The following is an 18,216-nucleotide window of genomic DNA, read 5'->3' as shown; positions in this document are numbered from 1 at the left end:
GTATATGCAGAAATAACAGAGGAACTGTGTAAAGCGAAAGAGTTGGAAGAAAAGGAGGACGATACGATTGAGGAAAAATGGGATAAGATAAAGAGGATAGTGCACAAGACCATGATAAAGAAAAAAATAAGAAAGAGGAAAAAGGTGGAGCTTGGAGACAAGGATTGGTGGGATAGAAGCTGCACAAGAAAAAAGAGAGAAGTAAAGAGGATATACAAGAAATGGAAGAAAGAAAAAATAGGAAGAGAAGATTATACCAAGGAGAAAAAGAATTTTAAGGAACTGTTGGTGTTTTCTTTAATTTAACTGGGTTGGTTGATTGAGCGTGAGACACATTTTCTCAGGTACACGAGTTAACTTTATTGAGTGACGATTGATTTACAAGTGACTCTCTTGGCGGGAGCTCTCGCGATCCGCGCTCGCTAGCGTATACAGCGCCTCTCCGCTCGCTCTTAACTAACGATGTCGCCTAACGCGACAGCGCGACTATTTAAAGTAATGTAACACTAAATGACTATTCGGACACGCCGCCCGCCTTGACAAATATACCTATATTTTCAATAATATAAGTACAAAACAATAAACAAACAAAAAAGGCAAGGAAATTTAATATGATTGAATACTGATGTTAATCTAGTAAGGGTGCAATGCTTGCAATTGCTCTTTTGTAGTTACCCTTTTCGGTACGCACTGTGACTATCTCTCACCTGGAACGGCCCGCAGTAGTCTACTCCGCTGCTCAAAAATGGTCTGCCAACATTCACTCTCACGGAGGGTAACTGTCCCATTAACTGCCAACCGACCATTGGGTTGGCCTTGCGACATTTGACGCACTGTCGAATTATCTTCTTTATTTTATTCCTCGCTTGAATTGGCCAAAATTCTTCTCGAATAGCATACAGCGTGGTCTGCGCACCTGCATGGAGCAGTTTCTCATGATAATGATTTATCACTAGAGTGGTGAAGCGATGTGCTGCTGGGATGACGATAGGATGTTTTGTTCTTTCCGGCAGTGACGCTTGCTGAAGCCTTCCTCCGACCCGTATGACGCCTTCATCGTCCAGGAACGGATGGAGAGTTTTTAATTTCGACTTCAACGATACTTTATTTTTAGCCTGTAACGCATTTAATTCTTCATTATATTCCTCGGTTTGTATAAGTTTAATTAACTTTAATTTTGCCTTGCGTTTTTCTTGTAACGTTATTTTACCTAACTTAGCTTCTTTGTTTTCATTTTTGCATTTTGTATTCTCTATAAATCTTAACATATAAGCAACGATATTTATTAACTTAACTAATGTGGAGTGTCTATTGTAATCTAATACTGGTTCTTCTTTGGTTGTTATTGCAATCACAGCTTGTTTTCTCATTTCTGGTGCGTTTGTCAAAAGCAATTCCTCACCTTCCATCGGCCACGTTTCCTCGTTAGCTTGTAGCCATGTAGGCCCTTGCCACCACAACTTTGTATTTATTAAATGTTCGGAGGTTTCTCCTCTTGAAATTAAATCCGCGGGATTTTCTTTCGATTTTATATGATGCCATTCGGAAGGAGAAGAAATGCTTTGAATTTCGCTCGCTCGGTTTGCTACGAAGGTCTGCCATTTTCGGGATGACGACCTTATCCACGTTATAACAATTTTGGAATCGCACCAGAAATATCTTTGGCTTATTTTTATGTTTAAACTGTCCAACACGCGTTTCATTAAATTTGCCAACAATACCGCTCCGCACAACTCTAGTCGCGGCAACGATAAAGTTTTCATGGGTGCTACCCTAGATTTTGAACATACTAAAGCAATCCCTATTTTGTCTGACGCTATTTGCTCTCTTATGTATACGCAGGCTCCGTATGCCTTTTCGCTCGCATCGCAAAATCCATGTAGCTGTATCCTTGTGCCTGTATTACCAGTCATTATTGCTCTAGGAATTTTCAATCTGTTTAATAGATTCAATTGCGATTTTAGCTGATGCCACTCTTTATATATGCTCATAGGAACTGACTCGTCCCAATCTAGGCCAAGACTCCACAATTTTTGCATCAATATTTTCGCTAGTGTTATAATAGGCCCTACTAAGCCCAATGGGTCAAACAATTTGCAGATTTGTGACAACATAGTTCGCTTTGTTGTACGCTTTTCGTCTCTCGACTCCACCTCGTAGTGGAATGCATCGCTCGAAGGGTTCCACCGTATCCCTAACAATTTTGATTCCTCTAATTTATGAAGGTTTACTGACTTGTTTTTATTCGGATCTTTTTCTTTTGTATCAACTACGTTTGTGTTCCATTTGTGTAACTCGAATCCGCCCTTAGCTAGTAACCCTATTAATTGATTTTTTAATTCTTTAACTTCTTCGATAGAGTTTCCCCCTGTTAACAGATCGTCCATGTAGAAATCTTTTAAAACTACTTCTGCTGCTTTGGGAAATTTTTCTTTCTCTAATTCCGCTAATTGGTGCAAACACCTTACTGCTAGGAAGGATGCCGGTTTTGTACCGTAAGTTATTGTTAGTAGCTCATATTCTTCGATATCCGTTGTCGGATCCTCCCGCCACAAAATTGATTGCAACGCGGTTTGATCTTCGTGTACAAATATTTGTCTATACATCTTAGATATATCTGCACTTAAAACGTATTTAAATTTCCTGAATCTTATTATTAGTGAAAATAAGTCTAGCTGTAAGACCGGACCCTTGCATAATGCGTCGTTTAACGATTTACCCCTCGCCCCTTTGCTCGAGGCATCAAAAACTACCCTTGTTTTCGTAGTGGTGCTGCTTTCTTTGAATACTGCGTGATGCGGTAAGAACACTTGTATTGCCCCTTCTTTAGTTGTCGATTTACGCCTCATGTGACCTAGTGATAAATATTCCTTCATAAAGTTCACATATTTTTTTTTAAAATTTGATCTCTTGCAAATCTTTTTTCTAAAGATAAAAATCTTTTCAACGCGATTTCCCTAGAATCGTTTAGTGAGGCTAGTATTTTCTTTTTTATCGGTAGTTTAACAACAAATTTTCCCCCCGATTTACGAGAGTATGTTTCTTTAAAAAAGTTTTCGCAATATTTCTCTTCCTGATCTAGGCACGTTTTGTCATTCGATTCATAAGCTTCTACTTCCCAAAATTTGTGTATTGTTTCGTTGATTTGATCTATTGTGCTTAGGTTGCAATTGATTTGTCTCGATTTCCTTATATTATTTATTTGCGTAGGCCCTGCCACTACCCAACCGAATAATGATTTTTGTAGCGTGGGCATATTTTTTCCTAATTTTATTTGGCCTATGCAGAATAAATCCCAAAATATATCCGTACCTATTAAAATATCTATTTGGCCCGTCACATGGAAACTCGGATCCGCTAATCGAATATTTTCCGGTATGCTTAATTTAATCGTATCACACTCGCTTGTCGGTAACATTGGTGTGATTTGCTTTAAGATTATGCACTCCAGTTCCGTTCCAAATGTACCGAAACGTGACGCTATTTTTATATTTACCGATTTTGTTGCGCTAGAAACGCCTTCATTAACTCCGTTTATTTTGACCTTATCGTCCGTTGACTTTAAATTTAACCGTTTAAAAAATTCTCGCGTTATAAAATTCGATTGTGAACCACTGTCTAACAGTGCCCTTCCTTCAATATAATTTCCCCCGTTATTTTTTACCTTTATTATCGCGGTAGACAATAGCGATTCACCCTTGCATTTTCTCGAATGCGATGATGCACATACTGAACTACTTGGTTTATTAGAATCTGATTCTGTTTTTGTTTCCTTATTACCCGCTTCGTTTCTATTTTCTCGTGCGGGGCCACGATCTTCGTGCAACAGCGTACTATGTTTTTTTGAGCATATTCTGTAATGACTGGCCGTGCAGTCTTTGATCATGTGCTTACTTCTAAGACAGTTCAGACACAGCTTCAGGGACTTTACTTTATTTAATCTTTCTGCGATAGGAAGTTCCTTAAATATTTGGCAATGGTAGATTTGATGATCACCCTTGCACTGCGCGCACTTAACGTCACTCACAGCCGCGTGGGATGCTATCACCTTAACGTTAGAATTTTGCTTTAAGTTCACGTTTTGATTTCCTAAGAAAGTTCTTCTTGCAACAGCCTCTAAAGTTTGACACCTTTTGGTTAAAAATTCAATGAACTCTTGTATTGTTGGTAATTCTCTGGGTTGCAATGTATTTTCCCATTCTTTAATAGTAATGAAGTCTAGTTTACTTGTTACGATATGAATTAAAATATCATCCCACTGGTCTGTCGGACGCCCCAGTGCCCGCAGCGCTCTAGTATGTTTTAATAACCCGTCTAAAATATGTCGCAACACGTTGCCATTTTTACGTCTTAAGACCGGTAATTCGAAAATAGATTTAATGTGATTTTGTACAGCTATTCGCTCGTTTTCATATCTTTCTCTCAAACGAGACCATGCGTCATTGTAATTAACATCAGATATTTCGATCGAAGCAATAGTCTCAGCTGCATCTCCCTTCAATGACGATTTTAAATAATGAAACTTTTGTATATTTCTCAACGAAGCGTTAGAGTGTATTAAAGAATTGAATGTATCAAAATATGGATGCCAATCTTCATATGAGCCCGAGAAAGTCGGTAAGTCGATTTTTGGCAGTCTTACGAAATTGTCATTTACTCTATTTGAAGGAGGATTCACTGATACCGTTGCTTGTTCAATGTGATTACTAACGCCGGCCGGCCTTACTCGATCTTTCATCACTCGATCGCCTAATACCTTTAATTCTATATATTTGTCTTCACAAACAGACATTTCGGCATCAACTTGTTCATCTGAAATTTCCTCATCAATTGCTGCTATTTCTATTAATGTGTCAGTTAATGTTCGATGGTGTTCATCTAGTTTATTTAATCTAATATTTAATGCTTCGATATCTACAGTATTAATATTCATTTCTCTCATAAAAGTTTCGATTCGAGTAATGCCCGCCTTCGTTATTCTTTTCCTTTGTTTTAATTGCGTTAGATTACTCATTTTTATCTATTTCTTTCGTGACGTACAGACAAAATAAAATTTTATGCAAAATTATGTGACGATAAATATGCGGTATTATGTAACGATAAATATATGAAATTCTTTAACGATAAACATAAGAAATTATGCAACGATAAATTATAATGCTTATGTGACTTAGCTTGCTTGTCTCGTTTCCGGTGATTGCTTGGAATGGATCTCGCTCGTTCGCCGCCACGCGGTATCGATCGTTCGACTCGTCTCGATGTAAGTACAGCCGTCCTTGTCGCTCGACACGCTCGTACTCGCTCGCTGGATGCAGTCGTTCTCGTTCGCTGGTGCGAACGTACTCGTTCGTTGGTGCAGTCGCCGTCGCCTTCCGCGGGGTACGAACGGACTCGCTCGTTTGGGTGTAGTCGTTCGTGCCTGCCTTGCACGAAAAGATTCGCTCGTTGTTGAAGATCGCTCTCTCTCACTTGTTCGGACAGGCTCGCTCGCCCGCCGTAATGGAACCCGCCGTAATGGAATCTTTCGCTCGATGAAGTGGACTCGCTCACTTGTTGCTATGGGCTTGCCCCCCTCTCTCTCTCGTAATGGACTCGTCCGCCTCGTTCTTCTCGGCCTTTCGATTTGCCGATTTTCGATATTTACGTGCCTTTTCGGTGCCTCGTGTGTCTCAGGATGCCTCACGGAATGCTACGACTCGCCCTGATGCTTGGCTGCCGCCTCCGTCTCGTACTTTCAGCTCGTACTTCGATCTCGTTCGTTGCCGGCTTTTCGGAGGTCATAGAAGAGGAAGGAAGGGACCCAGGAGAAGAAGAGGAAGAAGAAAAAGAAATAGAAATAATAGTATGGGACGAAGAAGCAAGAGAGGTATATGCAGAAATAACAGAGGAACTGTGTAAAGCGAAAGAGTTGGAAGAAAAGGAGGACGATACGATTGAGGAAAAATGGGATAAGATAAAGAGGATAGTGCACAAGACCATGATAAAGAAAAAAATAAGAAAGAGGAAAAAGGTGGAGCTTGGAGACAAGGATTGGTGGGATAGAAGCTGCACAAGAAAAAAGAGAGAAGTAAAGAGGATATACAAGAAATGGAAGAAAGAAAAAATAGGAAGAGAAGATTATACCAAGGAGAAAAAGAATTTTAAGGAACTGTTGGTGTTTTCTTTAATTTAACTGGGTTGGTTGATTGAGCGTGAGACACATTTTCTCAGGTACACGAGTTAACTTTATTGAGTGACGATTGATTTACAAGTGACTCTCTTGGCGGGAGCTCTCGCGATCCGCGCTCGCTAGCGTATACAGCGCCTCTCCGCTCGCTCTTAACTAACGATGTCGCCTAACGCGACAGCGCGACTATTTAAAGTAATGTAACACTAAATGACTATTCGGACACGCCGCCCGCCTTGACAAATATACCTATATTTTCAATAATATAAGTACAAAACAATAAACAAACAAAAAAGGCAAGGAAATTTAATATGATTGAATACTGATGTTAATCTAGTAAGGGTGCAATGCTTGCAATTGCTCTTTTGTAGTTACCCTTTTCGGTACGCACTGTGACTATCTCTCACCTGGAACGGCCCGCAGTAGTCTACTCCGCTGCTCAAAAATGGTCTGCCAACATTCACTCTCACGGAGGGTAACTGTCCCATTAACTGCCAACCGACCATTGGGTTGGCCTTGCGACATTTGACGCACTGTCGAATTATCTTCTTTATTTTATTCCTCGCTTGAATTGGCCAAAATTCTTCTCGAATAGCATACAGCGTGGTCTGCGCACCTGCATGGAGCAGTTTCTCATGATAATGATTTATCACTAGAGTGGTGAAGCGATGTGCTGCTGGGATGACGATAGGATGTTTTGTTCTTTCCGGCAGTGACGCTTGCTGAAGCCTTCCTCCGACCCGTATGACGCCTTCATCGTCCAGGAACGGATGGAGAGTTTTTAATTTCGACTTCAACGATACTTTATTTTTAGCCTGTAACGCATTTAATTCTTCATTATATTCCTCGGTTTGTATAAGTTTAATTAACTTTAATTTTGCCTTGCGTTTTTCTTGTAACGTTATTTTACCTAACTTAGCTTCTTTGTTTTCATTTTTGCATTTTGTATTCTCTATAAATCTTAACATATAAGCAACGATATTTATTAACTTAACTAATGTGGAGTGTCTATTGTAATCTAATACTGGTTCTTCTTTGGTTGTTATTGCAATCACAGCTTGTTTTCTCATTTCTGGTGCGTTTGTCAAAAGCAATTCCTCACCTTCCATCGGCCACGTTTCCTCGTTAGCTTGTAGCCATGTAGGCCCTTGCCACCACAACTTTGTATTTATTAAATGTTCGGAGGTTTCTCCTCTTGAAATTAAATCCGCGGGATTTTCTTTCGATTTTATATGATGCCATTCGGAAGGAGAAGAAATGCTTTGAATTTCGCTCGCTCGGTTTGCTACGAAGGTCTGCCATTTTCGGGATGACGACCTTATCCACGTTATAACAATTTTGGAATCGCACCAGAAATATCTTTGGCTTATTTTTATGTTTAAACTGTCCAACACGCGTTTCATTAAATTTGCCAACAATACCGCTCCGCACAACTCTAGTCGCGGCAACGATAAAGTTTTCATGGGTGCTACCCTAGATTTTGAACATACTAAAGCAATCCCTATTTTGTCTGACGCTATTTGCTCTCTTATGTATACGCAGGCTCCGTATGCCTTTTCGCTCGCATCGCAAAATCCATGTAGCTGTATCCTTGTGCCTGTATTACCAGTCATTATTGCTCTAGGAATTTTCAATCTGTTTAATAGATTCAATTGCGATTTTAGCTGATGCCACTCTTTATATATGCTCATAGGAACTGACTCGTCCCAATCTAGGCCAAGACTCCACAATTTTTGCATCAATATTTTCGCTAGTGTTATAATAGGCCCTACTAAGCCCAATGGGTCAAACAATTTGCAGATTTGTGACAACATAGTTCGCTTTGTTGTACGCTTTTCGTCTCTCGACTCCACCTCGTAGTGGAATGCATCGCTCGAAGGGTTCCACCGTATCCCTAACAATTTTGATTCCTCTAATTTATGAAGGTTTACTGACTTGTTTTTATTCGGATCTTTTTCTTTTGTATCAACTACGTTTGTGTTCCATTTGTGTAACTCGAATCCGCCCTTAGCTAGTAACCCTATTAATTGATTTTTTAATTCTTTAACTTCTTCGATAGAGTTTCCCCCTGTTAACAGATCGTCCATGTAGAAATCTTTTAAAACTACTTCTGCTGCTTTGGGAAATTTTTCTTTCTCTAATTCCGCTAATTGGTGCAAACACCTTACTGCTAGGAAGGATGCCGGTTTTGTACCGTAAGTTATTGTTAGTAGCTCATATTCTTCGATATCCGTTGTCGGATCCTCCCGCCACAAAATTGATTGCAACGCGGTTTGATCTTCGTGTACAAATATTTGTCTATACATCTTAGATATATCTGCACTTAAAACGTATTTAAATTTCCTGAATCTTATTATTAGTGAAAATAAGTCTAGCTGTAAGACCGGACCCTTGCATAATGCGTCGTTTAACGATTTACCCCTCGCCCCTTTGCTCGAGGCATCAAAAACTACCCTTGTTTTCGTAGTGGTGCTGCTTTCTTTGAATACTGCGTGATGCGGTAAGAACACTTGTATTGCCCCTTCTTTAGTTGTCGATTTACGCCTCATGTGACCTAGTGATAAATATTCCTTCATAAAGTTCACATATTTTTTTTTAAAATTTGATCTCTTGCAAATCTTTTTTCTAAAGATAAAAATCTTTTCAACGCGATTTCCCTAGAATCGTTTAGTGAGGCTAGTATTTTCTTTTTTATCGGTAGTTTAACAACAAATTTTCCCCCCGATTTACGAGAGTATGTTTCTTTAAAAAAGTTTTCGCAATATTTCTCTTCCTGATCTAGGCACGTTTTGTCATTCGATTCATAAGCTTCTACTTCCCAAAATTTGTGTATTGTTTCGTTGATTTGATCTATTGTGCTTAGGTTGCAATTGATTTGTCTCGATTTCCTTATATTATTTATTTGCGTAGGCCCTGCCACTACCCAACCGAATAATGATTTTTGTAGCGTGGGCATATTTTTTCCTAATTTTATTTGGCCTATGCAGAATAAATCCCAAAATATATCCGTACCTATTAAAATATCTATTTGGCCCGTCACATGGAAACTCGGATCCGCTAATCGAATATTTTCCGGTATGCTTAATTTAATCGTATCACACTCGCTTGTCGGTAACATTGGTGTGATTTGCTTTAAGATTATGCACTCCAGTTCCGTTCCAAATGTACCGAAACGTGACGCTATTTTTATATTTACCGATTTTGTTGCGCTAGAAACGCCTTCATTAACTCCGTTTATTTTGACCTTATCGTCCGTTGACTTTAAATTTAACCGTTTAAAAAATTCTCGCGTTATAAAATTCGATTGTGAACCACTGTCTAACAGTGCCCTTCCTTCAATATAATTTCCCCCGTTATTTTTTACCTTTATTATCGCGGTAGACAATAGCGATTCACCCTTGCATTTTCTCGAATGCGATGATGCACATACTGAACTACTTGGTTTATTAGAATCTGATTCTGTTTTTGTTTCCTTATTACCCGCTTCGTTTCTATTTTCTCGTGCGGGGCCACGATCTTCGTGCAACAGCGTACTATGTTTTTTTGAGCATATTCTGTAATGACTGGCCGTGCAGTCTTTGATCATGTGCTTACTTCTAAGACAGTTCAGACACAGCTTCAGGGACTTTACTTTATTTAATCTTTCTGCGATAGGAAGTTCCTTAAATATTTGGCAATGGTAGATTTGATGATCACCCTTGCACTGCGCGCACTTAACGTCACTCACAGCCGCGTGGGATGCTATCACCTTAACGTTAGAATTTTGCTTTAAGTTCACGTTTTGATTTCCTAAGAAAGTTCTTCTTGCAACAGCCTCTAAAGTTTGACACCTTTTGGTTAAAAATTCAATGAACTCTTGTATTGTTGGTAATTCTCTGGGTTGCAATGTATTTTCCCATTCTTTAATAGTAATGAAGTCTAGTTTACTTGTTACGATATGAATTAAAATATCATCCCACTGGTCTGTCGGACGCCCCAGTGCCCGCAGCGCTCTAGTATGTTTTAATAACCCGTCTAAAATATTTCGCAACACGTTGCCATTTTCACGTCTTAAGACCGGTAATTCGAAAATAGATTTAATGTGATTTTGTACAGCTATTCGCTCGTTTTCATATCTTTCTCTCAAACGAGACCATGCGTCATTGTAATTAACATCAGATATTTCGATCGAAGCAATAGTCTCAGCTGCATCTCCCTTCAATGACGATTTTAAATAATGAAACTTTTGTATATTTCTCAACGAAGCGTTAGAGTGTATTAAAGAATTGAATGTATCAAAATATGGATGCCAATCTTCATATGAGCCCGAGAAAGTCGGTAAGTCGATTTTTGGCAGTCTTACGAAATTGTCATTTACTCTATTTGAAGGAGGATTCACTGATACCGTTGCTTGTTCAATGTGATTACTAACGCCGGCCGGCCTTACTCGATCTTTCATCACTCGATCGCCTAATACCTTTAATTCTATATATTTGTCTTCACAAACAGACATTTCGGCATCAACTTGTTCATCTGAAATTTCCTCATCAATTGCTGCTATTTCTATTAATGTGTCAGTTAATGTTCGATGGTGTTCATCTAGTTTATTTAATCTAATATTTAATGCTTCGATATCTACAGTATTAATATTCATTTCTCTCATAAAAGTTTCGATTCGAGTAATGCCCGCCTTCGTTATTCTTTTCCTTTGTTTTAATTGCGTTAGATTACTCATTTTTATCTATTTCTTTCGTGACGTACAGACAAAATAAAATTTTATGCAAAATTATGTGACGATAAATATGCGGTATTATGTAACGATAAATATATGAAATTCTTTAACGATAAACATAAGAAATTATGCAACGATAAATTATAATGCTTATGTGACTTAGCTTGCTTGTCTCGTTTCCGGTGATTGCTTGGAATGGATCTCGCTCGTTCGCCGCCACGCGGTATCGATCGTTCGACTCGTCTCGATGTAAGTACAGCCGTCCTTGTCGCTCGACACGCTCGTACTCGCTCGCTGGATGCAGTCGTTCTCGTTCGCTGGTGCGAACGTACTCGTTCGTTGGTGCAGTCGCCGTCGCCTTCCGCGGGGTACGAACGGACTCGCTCGTTTGGGTGTAGTCGTTCGTGCCTGCCTTGCACGAAAAGATTCGCTCGTTGTTGAAGATCGCTCTCTCTCACTTGTTCGGACAGGCTCGCTCGCCCGCCGTAATGGAATCTTTCGCTCGATGAAGTGGACTCGCCCACTTGTTGCTATGGGCTTGCCCCCCTCTCTCTCTCGTAATGGACTCGTCCGCCTCGTTCTTCTCGGCCTTTCGATTTGCCGATTTTCGATATTTACGTGCCTTTTCGGTGCCTCGTGTGTCTCAGGATGCCTCACGGAATGCTACGACTCGCCCTGATGCTTGGCTGCCGCCTCCGTCTCGTACTTTCAGCTCGTACTTCGATCTCGTTCGTTGCCGGCTTTTCGGAGGTCATAGAAGAGGAAGGAAGGGACCCAGGAGAAGAAGAGGAAGAAGAAAAAGAAATAGAAATAATAGTATGGGACGAAGAAGCAAGAGAGGTATATGCAGAAATAACAGAGGAACTGTGTAAAGCGAAAGAGTTGGAAGAAAAGGAGGACGATACGATTGAGGAAAAATGGGATAAGATAAAGAGGATAGTGCACAAGACCATGATAAAGAAAAAAATAAGAAAGAGGAAAAAGGTGGAGCTTGGAGACAAGGATTGGTGGGATAGAAGCTGCACAAGAAAAAAGAGAGAAGTAAAGAGGATATACAAGAAATGGAAGAAAGAAAAAATAGGAAGAGAAGATTATACCAAGGAGAAAAAGAATTTTAAGGAACTGTTGGTGTTTTCTTTAATTTAACTGGGTTGGTTGATTGAGCGTGAGACACATTTTCTCAGGTACACGAGTTAACTTTGTTGAGTGACGATTGATTTACAAGTGACTCTCTTGGCGGGAGCTCTCGCGATCCGCGCTCGCTAGCGTATACAGCGCCTTTCCGCTCGCTCTTAACTAACGATGTCGCCTAACGCGACAGCGCGACTATTTAAAGTAATGTAACACTAAATGACTATTCGGACACGCCGCCCGCCTTGACAAATATACCTATATTTTCAATAATATAAGTACAAAACAATAAACAAACAAAAAAGGCAAGGAAATTTAATATGATTGAATACTGATGTTAATCTAGTAAGGGTGCAATGCTTGCAATTGCTCTTTTGTAGTTACCCTTTTCGGTACGCACTGTGACTATCTCTCACCTGGAACGGCCCGCAGTAGTCTACTCCGCTGCTCAAAAATGGTCTGCCAACATTCACTCTCACGGAGGGTAACTGTCCCATTAACTGCCAACCGACCATTGGGTTGGCCTTGCGACATTTGACGCACTGTCGAATTATCTTCTTTATTTTATTCCTCGCTTGAATTGGCCAAAATTCTTCTCGAATAGCATACAGCGTGGTCTGCGCACCTGCATGGAGCAGTTTCTCATGATAATGATTTATCACTAGAGTGGTGAAGCGATGTGCTGCTGGGATGACGATAGGATGTTTTGTTCTTTCCGGCAGTGACGCTTGCTGAAGCCTTCCTCCGACCCGTATGACGCCTTCATCGTCCAGGAACGGATGGAGAGTTTTTAATTTCGACTTCAACGATACTTTATTTTTAGCCTGTAACGCATTTAATTCTTCATTATATTCCTCGGTTTGTATAAGTTTAATTAACTTTAATTTTGCCTTGCGTTTTTCTTGTAACGTTATTTTACCTAACTTAGCTTCTTTGTTTTCATTTTTGCATTTTGTATTCTCTATAAATCTTAACATATAAGCAACGATATTTATTAACTTAACTAATGTGGAGTGTCTATTGTAATCTAATACTGGTTCTTCTTTGGTTGTTATTGCAATCACAGCTTGTTTTCTCATTTCTGGTGCGTTTGTCAAAAGCAATTCCTCACCTTCCATCGGCCACGTTTCCTCGTTAGCTTGTAGCCATGTAGGCCCTTGCCACCACAACTTTGTATTTATTAAATGTTCGGAGGTTTCTCCTCTTGAAATTAAATCCGCGGGATTTTCTTTCGATTTTATATGATGCCATTCGGAAGGAGAAGAAATGCTTTGAATTTCGCTCGCTCGGTTTGCTACGAAGGTCTGCCATTTTCGGGATGACGACCTTATCCACGTTATAACAATTTTGGAATCGCACCAGAAATATCTTTGGCTTATTTTTATGTTTAAACTGTCCAACACGCGTTTCATTAAATTTGCCAACAATACCGCTCCGCACAACTCTAGTCGCGGCAACGATAAAGTTTTCATGGGTGCTACCCTAGATTTTGAACATACTAAAGCAATCCCTATTTTGTCTGACGCTATTTGCTCTCTTATGTATACGCAGGCTCCGTATGCCTTTTCGCTCGCATCGCAAAATCCATGTAGCTGTATCCTTGTGCCTGTATTACCAGTCATTATTGCTCTAGGAATTTTCAATCTGTTTAATAGATTCAATTGCGATTTTAGCTGATGCCACTCTTTATATATGCTCATAGGAACTGACTCGTCCCAATCTAGGCCAAGACTCCACAATTTTTGCATCAATATTTTCGCTAGTGTTATAATAGGCCCTACTAAGCCCAATGGGTCAAACAATTTGCAGATTTGTGACAACATAGTTCGCTTTGTTGTACGCTTTTCGTCTCTCGACTCCACCTCGTAGTGGAATGCATCGCTCGAAGGGTTCCACCGTATCCCTAACAATTTTGATTCCTCTAATTTATGAAGGTTTACTGACTTGTTTTTATTCGGATCTTTTTCTTTTGTATCAACTACGTTTGTGTTCCATTTGTGTAACTCGAATCCGCCCTTAGCTAGTAACCCTATTAATTGATTTTTTAATTCTTTAACTTCTTCGATAGAGTTTCCCCCTGTTAACAGATCGTCCATGTAGAAATCTTTTAAAACTACTTCTGCTGCTTTGGGAAATTTTTCTTTCTCTAATTCCGCTAATTGGTGCAAACACCTTACTGCTAGGAAGGATGCCGGTTTTGTACCGTAAGTTATTGTTAGTAGCTCATATTCTTCGATATCCGTTGTCGGATCCTCCCGCCACAAAATTGATTGCAACGCGGTTTGATCTTCGTGTACAAATATTTGTCTATACATCTTAGATATATCTGCACTTAAAACGTATTTAAATTTCCTGAATCTTATTATTAGTGAAAATAAGTCTAGCTGTAAGACCGGACCCTTGCATAATGCGTCGTTTAACGATTTACCCCTCGCCCCTTTGCTCGAGGCATCAAAAACTACCCTTGTTTTCGTAGTGGTGCTGCTTTCTTTGAATACTGCGTGATGCGGTAAGAACACTTGTATTGCCCCTTCTTTAGTTGTCGATTTACGCCTCATGTGACCTAGTGATAAATATTCCTTCATAAAGTTCACATATTTTTTTTTAAAATTTGATCTCTTGCAAATCTTTTTTCTAAAGATAAAAATCTTTTCAACGCGATTTCCCTAGAATCGTTTAGTGAGGCTAGTATTTTCTTTTTTATCGGTAGTTTAACAACAAATTTTCCCCCCGATTTACGAGAGTATGTTTCTTTAAAAAAGTTTTCGCAATATTTCTCTTCCTGATCTAGGCACGTTTTGTCATTCGATTCATAAGCTTCTACTTCCCAAAATTTGTGTATTGTTTCGTTGATTTGATCTATTGTGCTTAGGTTGCAATTGATTTGTCTCGATTTCCTTATATTATTTATTTGCGTAGGCCCTGCCACTACCCAACCGAATAATGATTTTTGTAGCGTGGGCATATTTTTTCCTAATTTTATTTGGCCTATGCAGAATAAATCCCAAAATATATCCGTACCTATTAAAATATCTATTTGGCCCGTCACATGGAAACTCGGATCCGCTAATCGAATATTTTCCGGTATGCTTAATTTAATCGTATCACACTCGCTTGTCGGTAACATTGGTGTGATTTGCTTTAAGATTATGCACTCCAGTTCCGTTCCAAATGTACCGAAACGTGACGCTATTTTTATATTTACCGATTTTGTTGCGCTAGAAACGCCTTCATTAACTCCGTTTATTTTGACCTTATCGTCCGTTGACTTTAAATTTAACCGTTTAAAAAATTCTCGCGTTATAAAATTCGATTGTGAACCACTGTCTAACAGTGCCCTTCCTTCAATATAATTTCCCCCGTTATTTTTTACCTTTATTATCGCGGTAGACAATAGCGATTCACCCTTGCATTTTCTCGAATGCGATGATGCACATACTGAACTACTTGGTTTATTAGAATCTGATTCTGTTTTTGTTTCCTTATTACCCGCTTCGTTTCTATTTTCTCGTGCGGGGCCACGATCTTCGTGCAACAGCGTACTATGTTTTTTTGAGCATATTCTGTAATGACTGGCCGTGCAGTCTTTGATCATGTGCTTACTTCTAAGACAGTTCAGACACAGCTTCAGGGACTTTACTTTATTTAATCTTTCTGCGATAGGAAGTTCCTTAAATATTTGGCAATGGTAGATTTGATGATCACCCTTGCACTGCGCGCACTTAACGTCACTCACAGCCGCGTGGGATGCTATCACCTTAACGTTAGAATTTTGCTTTAAGTTCACGTTTTGATTTCCTAAGAAAGTTCTTCTTGCAACAGCCTCTAAAGTTTGACACCTTTTGGTTAAAAATTCAATGAACTCTTGTATTGTTGGTAATTCTCTGGGTTGCAATGTATTTTCCCATTCTTTAATAGTAATGAAGTCTAGTTTACTTGTTACGATATGAATTAAAATATCATCCCACTGGTCTGTCGGACGCCCCAGTGCCCGCAGCGCTCTAGTATGTTTTAATAACCCGTCTAAAATATTTCGCAACACGTTGCCATTTTCACGTCTTAAGACCGGTAATTCGAAAATAGATTTAATGTGATTTTGTACAGCTATTCGCTCGTTTTCATATCTTTCTCTCAAACGAGACCATGCGTCATTGTAATTAACATCAGATATTTCGATCGAAGCAATAGTCTCAGCTGCATCTCCCTTCAATGACGATTTTAAATAATGAAACTTTTGTATATTTCTCAACGAAGCGTTAGAGTGTATTAAAGAATTGAATGTATCAAAATATGGATGCCAATCTTCATATGAGCCCGAGAAAGTCGGTAAGTCGATTTTTGGCAGTCTTACGAAATTGTCATTTACTCTATTTGAAGGAGGATTCACTGATACCGTTGCTTGTTCAATGTGATTACTAACGCCGGCCGGCCTTACTCGATCTTTCATCACTCGATCGCCTAATACCTTTAATTCTATATATTTGTCTTCACAAACAGACATTTCGGCATCAACTTGTTCATCTGAAATTTCCTCATCAATTGCTGCTATTTCTATTAATGTGTCAGTTAATGTTCGATGGTGTTCATCTAGTTTATTTAATCTAATATTTAATGCTTCGATATCTACAGTATTAATATTCATTTCTCTCATAAAAGTTTCGATTCGAGTAATGCCCGCCTTCGTTATTCTTTTCCTTTGTTTTAATTGCGTTAGATTACTCATTTTTATCTATTTCTTTCGTGACGTACAGACAAAATAAAATTTTATGCAAAATTATGTGACGATAAATATGCGGTATTATGTAACGATAAATATATGAAATTCTTTAACGATAAACATAAGAAATTATGCAACGATAAATTATAATGCTTATGTGACTTAGCTTGCTTGTCTCGTTTCCGGTGATTGCTTGGAATGGATCTCGCTCGTTCGCCGCCACGCGGTATCGATCGTTCGACTCGTCTCGATGTAAGTACAGCCGTCCTTGTCGCTCGACACGCTCGTACTCGCTCGCTGGATGCAGTCGTTCTCGTTCGCTGGTGCGAACGTACTCGTTCGTTGGTGCAGTCGCCGTCGCCTTCCGCGGGGTACGAACGGACTCGCTCGTTTGGGTGTAGTCGTTCGTGCCTGCCTTGCACGAAAAGATTCGCTCGTTGTTGAAGATCGCTCTCTCTCACTTGTTCGGACAGGCTCGCTCGCCCGCCGTAATGGAATCTTTCGCTCGATGAAGTGGACTCGCCCACTTGTTGCTATGGGCTTGCCCCCCTCTCTCTCTCGTAATGGACTCGTCCGCCTCGTTCTTCTCGGCCTTTCGATTTGCCGATTTTCGATATTTACGTGCCTTTTCGGTGCCTCGTGTGTCTCAGGATGCCTCACGGAATGCTACGACTCGCCCTGATGCTTGGCTGCCGCCTCCGTCTCGTACTTTCAGCTCGTACTTCGATCTCGTTCGTTGCCGGCTTTTCGGAGGTCATAGAAGAGGAAGGAAGGGACCCAGGAGAAGAAGAGGAAGAAGAAAAAGAAATAGAAATAATAGTATGGGACGAAGAAGCAAGAGAGGTATATGCAGAAATAACAGAGGAACTGTGTAAAGCGAAAGAGTTGGAAGAAAAGGAGGACGATACGATTGAGGAAAAATGGGATAAGATAAAGAGGATAGTGCACAAGACCATGATAAAGAAAAAAATAAGAAAGAGGAAAAAGGTGGAGCTTGGAGACAAGGATTGGTGGGATAGAAGCTGCACAAGAAAAAAGAGAGAAGTAAAGAGGATATACAAGAAATGGAAGAAAGAAAAAATAGGAAGAGAAGATTATACCAAGGAGAAAAAGAATTTTAAGGAACTGTTGGTGTTTTCTTTAATTTAACTGGGTTGGTTGATTGAGCGTGAGACACATTTTCTCAGGTACACGAGTTAACTTTGTTGAGTGACGATTGATTTACAAGTGACTCTCTTGGCGGGAGCTCTCGCGATCCGCGCTCGCTAGCGTATACAGCGCCTTTCCGCTCGCTCTTAACTAACGATGTCGCCTAACGCGACAGCGCGACTATTTAAAGTAATGTAACACTAAATGACTATTCGGACACGCCGCCCGCCTTGACAAATATACCTATATTTTCAATAATATAAGTACAAAACAATAAACAAACAAAAAAGGCAAGGAAATTTAATATGATTGAATACTGATGTTAATCTAGTAAGGGTGCAA

General features: G+C 39.7%; 3 protein-coding genes across 3 annotated transcripts; all 3 read right to left on the bottom strand.

The window, feature by feature from the left end:
* Positions 1 to 671: 671 nt before the first annotated feature.
* LOC105203318 lies at positions 672 to 4,933 on the bottom strand. The gene is made up of 3 exons (XM_011172095.2): positions 3,031 to 4,933; positions 2,720 to 2,854; positions 672 to 2,617 (listed from the first exon to the last, which is right to left on the bottom strand). The coding sequence occupies exons 1-3, from the start codon at positions 4,931 to 4,933 to the stop codon at positions 672 to 674; spliced, it is 3,984 nt and encodes a 1,327-aa protein (XP_011170397.2).
* A 1,604-nt stretch (positions 4,934 to 6,537) lies between these two features.
* Positions 6,538 to 10,799, bottom strand: LOC120357307. Its single transcript, XM_039447469.1, has 3 exons — positions 8,897 to 10,799; positions 8,586 to 8,720; positions 6,538 to 8,483 (listed from the first exon to the last, which is right to left on the bottom strand). The coding sequence occupies exons 1-3, from the start codon at positions 10,797 to 10,799 to the stop codon at positions 6,538 to 6,540; spliced, it is 3,984 nt and encodes a 1,327-aa protein (XP_039303403.1).
* A 1,589-nt stretch (positions 10,800 to 12,388) lies between these two features.
* LOC120357306 lies at positions 12,389 to 16,650 on the bottom strand. Its single transcript, XM_039447468.1, has 3 exons — positions 14,748 to 16,650; positions 14,437 to 14,571; positions 12,389 to 14,334 (listed from the first exon to the last, which is right to left on the bottom strand). The coding sequence occupies exons 1-3, from the start codon at positions 16,648 to 16,650 to the stop codon at positions 12,389 to 12,391; spliced, it is 3,984 nt and encodes a 1,327-aa protein (XP_039303402.1).
* Between the last annotated feature and the right edge of the window lie 1,566 nt (positions 16,651 to 18,216).

The sequence above is a fragment of the Solenopsis invicta genome, chromosome 3, assembly GCF_016802725.1.
Source record: "Solenopsis invicta isolate M01_SB chromosome 3, UNIL_Sinv_3.0, whole genome shotgun sequence".
In the NCBI taxonomy this organism is placed as follows: domain Eukaryota; kingdom Metazoa; phylum Arthropoda; class Insecta; order Hymenoptera; family Formicidae; genus Solenopsis; species Solenopsis invicta.
The sequence above is the reverse complement of the archived record's forward strand: the minus strand, read 5'-3'. Positions and strand labels throughout refer to the sequence as shown.

Coding starts and splice junctions, on each gene's coding strand:
- LOC105203318 (XM_011172095.2), bottom strand. CDS start 4,933: ATGAATATTAATACTGTAGATATCGAAGCATTAAATATTAGATTAAAT. Junction 2,855..3,030: donor TTTTAAAGAAACATACTCTC/GTAAATCGGGGG, acceptor ATTTATCACTAG/GTCACATGAGGCGTAAATCG. Junction 2,618..2,719: donor CTCGAGCAAAGGGGCGAGGG/GTAAATCGTTAA, acceptor TTTTAAGTGCAG/ATATATCTAAGATGTATAGA.
- LOC120357307 (XM_039447469.1), bottom strand. CDS start 10,799: ATGAATATTAATACTGTAGATATCGAAGCATTAAATATTAGATTAAAT. Junction 8,721..8,896: donor TTTTAAAGAAACATACTCTC/GTAAATCGGGGG, acceptor ATTTATCACTAG/GTCACATGAGGCGTAAATCG. Junction 8,484..8,585: donor CTCGAGCAAAGGGGCGAGGG/GTAAATCGTTAA, acceptor TTTTAAGTGCAG/ATATATCTAAGATGTATAGA.
- LOC120357306 (XM_039447468.1), bottom strand. CDS start 16,650: ATGAATATTAATACTGTAGATATCGAAGCATTAAATATTAGATTAAAT. Junction 14,572..14,747: donor TTTTAAAGAAACATACTCTC/GTAAATCGGGGG, acceptor ATTTATCACTAG/GTCACATGAGGCGTAAATCG. Junction 14,335..14,436: donor CTCGAGCAAAGGGGCGAGGG/GTAAATCGTTAA, acceptor TTTTAAGTGCAG/ATATATCTAAGATGTATAGA.